General features: G+C 39.0%; 1 protein-coding gene across 12 annotated transcripts in view; it reads left to right on the forward strand.

Moving 5' to 3' along the window:
• Positions 1-1,048: 1,048 nt before the first annotated feature.
• The window catches only part of BIRC6 (baculoviral IAP repeat containing 6), a 189,398-nt gene continuing 179,382 nt past the window's right edge, over positions 1,049-11,064 (forward strand). For 9 of the 12 annotated variants that reach the window (XM_025045688.1, XM_025045692.1, XM_025045689.1 and 6 more), the window contains exon 1: positions 1,050-1,461. In XM_025045688.1, coding sequence (XP_024901456.1) covers positions 1,143-1,461 — 319 coding nt within the window. In that variant the 5' untranslated portion in view covers positions 1,050-1,142. Of the gene's footprint in view, positions 1,462-5,593; positions 5,685-11,064 lie in introns of those variants that run through there. The other 3 variants (XR_003045851.1, XM_025045690.1, XM_025045695.1) reach the window with 2 other exon arrangements.

Here is an 11,064-nt window from a genome sequence, read left to right on the forward strand (position 1 = left end):
ACTTTGCTTAGGTTTTAAGGAAAAGGAAATGAGGCTTTCCAAAATGATTCCCGAAATATACAGAATATACAGTTCTGTATCTTGATTGCACTGCACAAATCTACATGTGATAAAATGTCATAGAACTAAACACATCACATAAATGTCAAATCTCTGCTTTTGATATTGTACTAAAATTATGTACTATGTAACTGTTGGGGGAAACTGGGTGAGTTGGACCTCTTATCTTCGAGAAGTATTGGTCAGGTATTTAATGGAATGTCCTTCAGTTTGTATCTGTCCACTTTTTTCATAGGTAGGGGGTGTGGGTTTTGGGGAGGCAGATCATAGAAGTCTGTACTATCTTTGCAACTGTCAATGTAATAATTATTTCAGATAAAAAGTTAAAAAAATGAAGTTATTCTCTGAAGGGGAATGATTAGAAAATTTACTTGAGTGGAGTTCCTACCACACACATCTCACATAACTCGAGTTGTTTGCAATGTGGCTAGAGAAACTAGGTTTAGTTATATGCTTCCAGCATCTCATATCTGGGCCTTTTGTTAAACAAAAAGAATCCAAGATTGGGGGCACAGGTTTGGGGGAGGTCGTATGTTTGCTCCAAATCTAGACTAGAGGTTTTTCAGACTGTTTATTCTCAGAATAGAGCCGTGGCCCACACCCAAAGGTCTCCTTCCGGACACCGCCGAACAGCTGCACCGCGCGTGCTGGAAACCGTCCGGACGCAGGCAGAGCCGCAGCAAAGAGATTCAGGGCCTCTCCGACAGGTAGCGCGGGACTGTGTCCCTGCCCAGCGGAAATACACGGGAGCCCAAGCTCCCCCTCTCCAGAAGCCCAGGCGTGGGGCGGAGCCCATGCAGCCGCCACTTCCAAGGCTCAGAGAAACTGGGACGTTGCGGATGCGGAGCTGCACGGACCAGCGGCGCGTGGCACGCGCGAGCCGTCCCGCGCATGCTCCACCCTCCGCCTCCTGCCCCCGCCCCGCCCCGCCCCGCCCCGCCTATTTCGCTGGCTCTCCTCCTCCTCTACCAGCCAGCATCCTCTGAGCTTGGGCCCTCCAGGCGCGCGGCCGACGTCCCGCGTGCGTGCGGGCGCCTGACTTCATTTCCGGCTAACGCGCTCAGCTTGCCCCCTGGCCCCGGATGGTGACTGGCGGTGGTGTTGCACCTCCCGGGACTGTCACTGAGCCGCTTCCCAGTCTGATTGTGCTGAGCGCAGGCCGGAAGATGGCGGCTGCGGCGGCCTCGGGCCCGGGCTGCTCCTCAGCGGCGGGGGCGGGAGCGGCCGGGGTCTCCGAGTGGCTGGTGCTGCGAGACGGCTGCATGCGCTGCGACGCCGAAGGGCTGCATAGCCTCTCCTACCACCCGGCGCTCAACGCCATCCTGGCCGTCACCAGTCGCGGGACCATCAAAGTCATCGACGGTACCTCGGGGGCCACCCTGCAGGCCTCGGCGCTCAGCGGTGAGTATGCGGCACGCTGGGCGGGGGCCGAGCCTGCCGCGGTAGGAGCTGGGCCCTCGGGATGCCGGGGAAGGAAGCAGCCCAGTCCCGGGGCTCGGCCTCTGGAGGAGGGGAAGCGGCGTGACGGGAGCGGGGAGGCGGGAGGGCAGAGCTGGGGGCTCAGGCCTGGTTGTGAAGGGAGGCCCGGAAGCTGATGGAGGAGGACCGTAGGACTTGGCTATTTCAGCGGCTGCGGCTGGGAAGGAAAGACTGGCGAGTCGGACAGTGGTGGGAGTTGCCTTTTGGGTCTTGAGCGTCTGTAGGTTGGTCCTATGGGAAAGGAGGAGGCCTCGGAGCTCGGCCCCGGAGAAGGCCAGGCCTCCGGGTAGGACCTGGAGGAGTTGTTGGTACTGCGTTCTGCTAGATCAGGGAGCAAAAGGTTCGAAGAGTTGGTCCCGACGTGAGAGGCTGGTGGCCCGAGGCAGGCGTCCGAGTTGGTATCTAAGCCCTCTCCTCTAGTGGAGAGAAGCGGATCTTCGGTTGTTCCCAGGACCCGCAGGTGCTGGGATGTACCACCGAGGGCTTCGTCCCCGGGGTGGGGGTGGGGTGGCCTGGAGTGGGGGTGGGGTGGGAAGTAGGCGGGCTAGCTGCCTGAACTGTTCCGTCGACGACTTTAGGACTCTGGCGGACGCCATGGAAGACTAGACCTTGTCCCCTAGCTCTGGGCTTCCAACTTCCCCAGCGAAGAGAAACTCGGGACCTGCGGTGTGTGGAATGTAGATCCCTTTGGGTTCGTAATGAGGTGAAACTTCAGATCCTTTCTACTTGTTTTACCACAGTGAGCCGAAAGTTGGGATTGGAGGTATGTCTGAATCTCACCGATGGAGGAAAGACGTTCTGGGGGGTGTACACGTTGGTCCAGGGACGGGACTTTTAGTATGCATGAAGTGAACGCTCGGTGGACTGGACTGGAGTGTTTTGGAATTGCCCTGGACAAGTTATATTTGGCTGAGATGACATTTCATTTGCGGTTTAATGAGTGGCAGCTTAATTCAGATGTTATAAATTGAGATTGGAGAGTGAGTATATGAGTTAGTTACTCATGAATAGATTTATAATATATGCAACTATCAGCATTTAGCCAAGTGGAAGTAGTTATGTGGTCTACCAATTCACTTGTATTTTAACATAGACAAATAAAGAAAGATTGGTATAATAGTTTACTGTGTGAGTAATAAGGCGCTTAAGTGGCAATTTAGGGATACAAAGATAAAATAAGGGATTTAATTTTTATTAATGTGAGAGTTGTGAAAAATGGATTGTGTATAGTTATAGAATATAAACCTGGAAAATATCTAGGCTATTTCTAAGAAAGTTTTGAATTGTAGGCTTATAGTTTTTCTTTTCTTGGCTTAAAAGACGGGAGGGGTGTCTCAGATGTAGCAATGAGCTAACTACAGCTTGGAGATAACAGCTTGTATGTGAGGGAGATATTCATTAGAAATGGGATATCTTATTAACTGACTTAATATTTCAGATAAAAAAAGTATAAAGAATAATTGTGATGATGTATCCCCGACTCAGTTTAAGAAATAAAACATTACAAATAGAGTTGAAGCCTCCTCTCTGTCCCTTCTGGATTGCATTCCTCCAACCTTCTCTCTCCTTTAAACATTTTTAATTTGGTTTTATAATTTTCATACAACTTTATTTTTTTTAGTATATACTTGTATCTTTAAACAATATCTAATACTGTCTCATGATTTTAAATTTTGAATAAGTGGTTTAGTATTTGCATTTGGGTTTCTGTAAAAGCCATATTAACAAAAGTTTTAAAATGATTTCAGTAGAAAGAGGAGTCTCACGAGGTGCTTTATATCTGGAGGCCATGTTTGAGAAAAATAATGTATGCTAGAGTTTGTTAAAAGTGGTTGGAGAAATTGAACATATATGTCTGTGCCTGTTCATGAAAGAGAAAAAGTCACTGTAGTGGTAGATTACTAAAGGAGAGGGTTTTAGGTGCGTAATACAAATGTAAAGGTAGGTGCATAAAATCTAATGCTAATTTGGGATAACTTAGTTGGTATTTGTTGGGGCATTTGTTAATTAGAAAAGTATAGGATTGGATACAATTGTAGATGCCTGTGCATTGAGGCTTGAATATGTGATTAAAAATATATAGAGGAGTTATGGCAAACAAAATAAAAGGATTATAGAAAAAGTTTGAAAGTAACAGTGGACAAATTCTGAAATGTTTTCATTATGAGAAGTGAAGTTTATTAATAATAATTACCAGAAGTTGTATAGGATCATGTGTATGTCATCTATTCAGATGATTGCAGAGGGAGTACTGCATTTTATGTTCTGCCTGGAATATGTAGATATTTAGTAGGTTTGTTTTTAGTGATTAATAGAGATGACAGTCCTATAAATAGAATGGGGAGAAGGTGCCAGTAGTGACCATGGTCCTAACATGACCCCTTTTGTCAGTTCATGGACAATGAGCCACCTTCTGTTCTACCCGAGAGGAAAGACATCTTTGAGGGAATAAGGAGTGGTGTAACCAAAACCATAGAGTTTTATTAGGTGATAGAATAGTGTGTCTGATGGATAGATTCAGTCTATAGCGTTATGGTTAGCCTGTTATCTAGGTTGGAAATGGAAAGATGGGGACAGGACTTGTATGTATATGTATTCGGTTGAATGGCAAAAATGGTGAATTTTTAACTATATCTACTAACATATCTTCACATTATCTGTATCTGACCTAAATGTTTATAAATACACTTGCATTAGATTAAGGAACTATATGTATATATGTAGGTTAGGCAAGTGTTTACTCCCTGTTAAGTGTTTAAGGGTTAAGATTTTAGAGTCTTTGTGCTGATTCCGTGGTCTGGCATTAAGCGACCTCCATGATCTGGCCTCTACCAGTCTCTCTGTTGTTTCCCTGTTTTGTTCTGTGCCGTTCGTTCATTTAATTTCCTTTCCCAACTCCAGTACTTTTGTTCTTTCTTGGAATGCACCAGTTCCCTCCAGACAGTTAGACAAATCTTATCCATTTTTCAAGACCTAGAGCAGATCTTAACTTCTGATTGTTTTGGTCCGTTGTCATTCACTGAACCCCTAAGCACATACTGTCCTATTAATGTCTATTTTAGTAATTTGGCAATTTACTGTTTGTGGTGTGTTTTCTGTCTTAAGCTACTTAAGTTCCATTTTATTTAGCTTCTTGTGGATTTATGATATGTGTTTAACTGTATTTCAAACTCCTGTGAAAACAATCTTTTTTGCTTGTTTATATCCCCTCCCCAGGATGCCTAGTACAAAATATTAATAAATATTTTTGATTCATTACTTTTGGTGTAAAGTAATGAATATGGGTGCTTCCTTATATACTGACTGCTAAATCAACACCTTCTTTAGCTTTGTTTTGTTCTTAGATTTTTTTTTTAGAGCAGTTTTAGATTCCTAGTAAAATTGAATATACTGCTCCCCATACACACACCCTTCAGGAACATATAACCTCCCTTACTGTCAACATCTGGCATCACAGTGGTATGTTTGTTAAAATTAATGAACGTGAATTAACACATCATTATCACATAAAATCCACAGTGTACATTAGGGTTCACTCTAGGTGTTATGCATTCTATGGGTTCTGACAAATATATATGACAAGTCAGTTGTACAGAAGAATTTCACTGCCCCCCAAATCCTCACTCCTCCTCCCTTCCCCCTGCAACCGCTGATATTTTTACTGCCTCAGTAGTTTTGCCTTGTGGTGTAGTTGGTATCATACAGTTATGTAGCCTTTTCAGTTTGGCTTCTTTCACTTAGTAATATGCATTTAAGTTTCCTCCGTCTTTTCATGAGCTTACTTCTTTGTAGCATTGAATAATATTCCATTGTCTAGATATACCACAGTTTTTATCCATTCATCTACTGAAAGACATCTTGGTTGCCACCAGGTTGTGGCAGTTATGAATAAAGATAATATAAATATTTGTTTGTAGGTTTTTGCTTGGACATAAGTTTTCAGTTTATTTGTGTAAATATCAAGGAGTATGACTGCTGGATCATATGGTAGGATTATGTTTAGTTTTTTAAGAAACTGCCAAACTGTCTTTCAAAGGTACTGTACTGTTTTGCATTCCAGCAGCAATGAATGAGAGTTCCTGTTGCTCCACATCCTCATCAGCATTTGATGTTGTCAGTGTTTTGGATTGTGGCCATTTTAATAGGTGTGTAGTACTTATCTCATTGTTTTAATTTGCAGTTCTGTAAATAATAACAATGTTGAACATCTTTTCATTTGCTTATTTGTGGACTTTGGGTTTAAAAAATCAAAATAGCTCTACATAAACCTTGTGACCATATTGTTTATATTACTAGATATGTTCCTCTCTTTAGCTCTCTTTAGTTTGTTCACGCAGTTTAGCATAACAGGAAGGAGCCTGGTTTTGGATATTGGTTTGGGGTAAGATCTCAGTTTTTTTTTTTTTTCCTTCTTTTTAATTTAACTGTGTTGCCTTAACTAAATTACTTAACATTTCTGTTCTGATTTTCCCTTTTGCAAAATGGGGATGATAATTAAACTAATTATGAGGATTAAGTGTTAATACATATAAAGTGCTCAAAATGTTCTTATTGTAAATCTCTGTAAATAACCTTTTTTTGCCTTTTTACATAAACCTTTTGGATATTCTCTTGTTGAATTTTTTTGAGTTTAACCTCAAATTTGAACTTTTTAGGAATTTTTTTGATACCACCTTTCACAGCCCTGCAGAATCCATCTAGTTTTTGCTTTAATGTAAGAGTTAGGTATTGTTAATTTGTTCAGTATTTTTTCATTTCTTTAATTACTGGTGGTGCTGCTTTCTGTTCCTGAAATAGTACTCCTTATCCTCTAAATATAATACTTTTTATTTTTTTGTTTTTATAAGCTTTTTGGAGAGCATGTGGAGAGAATGGACTTTATGTTTTAGGTAGTCCTGAATTTTGATTTTTATTTCACTAACTCACTACCTAAACCTCAGCTTCCTCTTTTGTAAATGAAGATTAATATTTAATAGGATGATTGTGAAGATTAAGTGGTAAACATATTTAAAATGCCTTACACTTTCTTGGCATGTGTGTGGTAGGTACACAGTGAATGCTAATTCTCCTAAGTCTCATGGGTGCTTAATATCGCCATGCTCTTCATTATTTAAAAAATGTTCACTGACATAGTGTTTATATACAGAGGGATAGATAGATATCATTCAAATGTAGATGGAAATATAAATGTTGGTAACAGATGTTACCTATATTTGGATAAATATTTTTCGGTATGTCAGAATGAAGTTAAGTCTGTTGTATTCTGTGTATATATGGATTGTTAAGTAGTATATGTACATAAGTAAATGAAGACGTGTGTGGATATTAATTAATTGCTATTACAGTATATGTGTAAGAGGAAGTCATGTCTCCTCAGTTTCTGAAGTGGGTACCAGATCTTTGTCATAATGAAAAAGAGGAAACTCTAAAGCTGCTCATTGTTTTTAGCTATTAGAAAAACACTTTAGTTTTACACTTCTTTATGAATATTTTCCTTTATCTTTTTCCTAGACAGACATCGACTTTGATTTGATATATTTGTACAATGATCATAAATGAGAAAAAGACCGTTGTACTCTACTCATTTGCAGCCAAGTTCAGATTGAGTGAATTCTAATTGATTGATTGTCTGATATGACAGCTTCTTGTTCAGACTTAAAGCCCAGAGCTGCTTCTTTCAAAAAATCTTAGAATATAGAAAACTAACTAGGTTAGCCTGCGTAGTCCTCAAGAAATAAGTTTGATGAATAAAACTCATCACTTTAGAGATAAAAATATTTTTCTTACTACTTCTGAATTGAGCATGCATTAATTTGGATGAAATGCAAAATCTTTCTCTACATCTCTGCTTTGAAAATGTGAATGAGGTGATAACATTAAGAAGTACAGACTGGTAGTTAGGAAATAGTCATAGGGATGTTAAGTAAAGCATAGGGAATATAGTCAATAATATAGTAATAACTGTATAGTGCTAGGTGGGTACTAGACTCATCAGGGGGACCACTTTGTAAAATATTTAAATGTGTAACCACTGTGCCATATGCCTGAAACTAATATAAAATAATATTGAATGTCAGCTGTAATTGAAAAATCAAAAAAGGAGGGACGGGTGAAGGAGAGTAAGACGTTCAAACTTCCAGGTATAAAACAAACAAGCCATGGGGATGTGGTTTACAGCATAGAGGATATTGTCAATAATATTGTGATTGCATTGTACGATGTCAGGTTTTGCTGGACTTATGGTGATCACTTCTTTAGGTATATAAATGTTCAATAACTATGGTATACACCTGAAACTAATACAATATTGTATGTTAGCTATATTTAAATAAAAACCTTTTTAAAAAAAGACAACAGGAGTAGTAAACATTTCCCGTTGTATAAAAAAAGAGAATTAGAAAATTTTAAATGTTTCAAGCCACTTCCTATTTCCTGACTAACCTTGGTACATGTTAGGTACTTCTTAGTCTCAATTATTCTTTTATATATATAAAAAAATAATAAACAGTATAGAGCTGGGATTTCAATAGGCCTAGAAGATAGTTGCCTTCTGGATGCGTCTGAGTTCTTTATAAAAATTTAATTCATTTAATTCAGCAAATCTCTTTGTGCACTGAGTATGTACATTGGCTCCTTTTCAGTTGACTGACTTTAGTAATGGTCTGTGATGACCTATCATATCAAAGATTTGCCATTTTTTAGCAAAACATTTTTTCTATAATTACTGAGTGAATTTATATTGATTTAAAAATGTTTTACTATGCTTTTAAGATCTTCTATATTTATACAAACTTTTAGGTTTATCTTCTACATTTTTATATTGAATGCTCAAAGATTGTTCTGCTGTAGCCAAAAATTTATCCTAGTCTTTGTTTTAATAGTATTGGACTTATTAATGAGAGGCAGTATAAGAGATCAGCCTCTGGAGCCAAACAGCTTGGGCTTAAGTCTTGGTTCTCTTTGATCTTGAAGTTCATCTATAAAATGAGGTAATATTGCTATCTACCTCATCAGGTGGTTATGCGAATTAAAATGAGTCAATATATGTAAGCATGCAAAACAGTGCCTTCTATGTAGTATGTGCTAAGTGCTTATATTTTATTACTTTTTATTCTTGTGATAGCAGTGGTTGTTTGCTAAGTATAGCATATGTTTTTGTTACAGATATTCTATTGAAAGTTCAGTATTTTCTTCCAGTTTTCCATGTATGTGGGAATGTGACTGGGTGAAATCTAATAGACATAATTATAAGAGCAGTAGTTTTTATATTATAGAAGTATAAACTATGTAAGTTAATTGTTAAAAAAGCGAGGTGATGTGAAGAGCTGATTGAGTGGTATTCATTCACACATTTATTGAACAGGTGTTAGGCACGGGGGTACAAAGTAATTAAGACAACATTTTGGCCTTTGCATGCATGCTTGGTGATGATTTTAGGTAAAGCATTTTAGCATAATGTCTTTAAGTTCTGTGATATAGATGTGTGGAATGCTGTGTGAGTTCAGAGGAGGGAGTTTCTTCAACCTGAGGGAAATAGAGAAGGCTTCTCAAAGGAGGTTGCCTTTATGATTCCTTTTGAAAGGTGAGATCCTGGGAGGGAATGTTATGGGCATGATCATCTTAAGGAAAAGTGCTTGCTTGTGCAGAGACATGTTGATCTTTAAAAACATGATGAATTCAAGGAACAGACGTTTTTGGGAGAGAAAGGTTGGGGTTCAGGCTATGTATGGGAACGGTTAGAGTTGAAGCTGAGAGATAGGCAAGGACAAGGTCATATAATATGTTTTGCTAAGAAGTTTGGACTTGATGTCAGTAGTAGGCAGCCATTGTAGGTTATGACATGATCAAATTTATTTTTAGAAAGAGTTGAAGCCAGTGCCCAGGTGTAAGAAGTGATGAAGGTGTCATTAAGGTAATTTGAGAAGTAGGAACAACATAATTTAGTGACTATGGGAATGAGAGATTGACAAGATGAAAATTACTCATGCTCGGATTCCTACTTTGAGTAATGAATAGTCTTTATTAACCCAAATAAGCAATACAGTAGTCTCCCCTTATCCATGGTTTCACTTTATGAAGTTTCAGTTACCCGTTTGAAGTTTCAGTCAACCATGGTCTGAAAATATTAAATGGAAAATTCCAGAAATAAAGAATAAATAAGTTTTAAAATGTGAGCTGTTCTGGGTAGCGTGATGAAACCTCAAGCTGCCCACTTCATCTTACCCTGGATGGTAATCATCCCTTTGTCTAGTGTATCCACACTGGACACTCTGTTCACCCCCTAGTTATTAGCCTTCTTCATTGTCAGATTGACTGTCATGGTATTGCAGTGCTTGTTTTCAAGTAACCGTTATTTACCTAATAATGGCTCCAAAGCACAAGAGTAGTGATGCTTGCAATTTGAATAGGACAAAGAAAAGCAGTAAAGTGCACTCTTTAAATGAAAAGGTAAAAATTCTCGACTTAATAAAGAAATAATTGTATGTTAAAGTTGCTAAGATCTATGGTAAGAACGAATCTTCTATTGCTGATTTTTTTCTTTATCTAATTTATAAATTAAACTTTATCATATGTATGTATGCATAGGAAAAAACAGTACTTATAGGGTTTCAGGCACCAAACTGGGGGTCTTGGAATGTATTTCCTGCAGATAAGTGGGAACTACTATATAAAGTGTGATGAGTAGCTAAAAGGCTGGGTAACAAGAGAGAGAGAGAGTGATTTCAGTCATGTTAACTTTGAGGTTCTTGAAGGACATCCAATTAGAGATGGTCAGAAGGCATTTGGAAATGCAGGGATGAAGCCTAAAGATTTGGAGATACACATATGGAAGGCATTGGCATTTATAGAGAAAGCCTAGTTTAATGCTTAAGGATATTGGCTCTGGAGCCAGACTGAGTTGTAGTCTGTGATTCACTACTTAGTAGCTGCGCCCTTGGGCAAGATGCTTAACCTCTCTCTGCACTCCATAATTAATACCTAACTCATTGGGTTATTGGAAAGATTAAACTGATATATGTAGACACTGCTTGAATCACCATAACACTCAATACATGTTACTTTTTGTAGTAGTGTAGTTATATAGTTTAGTTCAACAAGCATTTGTCTGTCATGTTGGAATAATGAGATGAATTTGAAATCTATCGTCTCCGTAAATTCTAAAAGCTTTCTGTAAGAGGTGACACTCAGCTAAGACTTGAAAGAAAAGGAGTCTGTCAGATAGAGGGAACAGCTTGAGCAAGAGTAGAGGCATGAAGTAGGTAATATGACTTGATCTTCCTGGTCTATAGCTCCCATATTTTTAAGTAGTACAAGAACTCCCAGTTTAAGGTAAAAAGTCTAGGGCCCTATCATGATAGGAGCTACATTTTTAGTATCAGTTAATTGAGAAAATATTGCAAAAAGCTATAATTTTAAATAATTTTTATTTTAGACTTATTTATGTAATTTGAAAAATACTGCCACACACATACTTTGGGCTTTCCTCCCTGCTGGGTGGCTTAGCTTTGATTATTATGGGAAGAA

The sequence above is a fragment of the Pteropus alecto genome, unplaced genomic scaffold (assembly GCF_000325575.1).
Source record: "Pteropus alecto unplaced genomic scaffold, ASM32557v1 scaffold61, whole genome shotgun sequence".
NCBI lineage: Eukaryota > Metazoa > Chordata > Mammalia > Chiroptera > Pteropodidae > Pteropus > Pteropus alecto.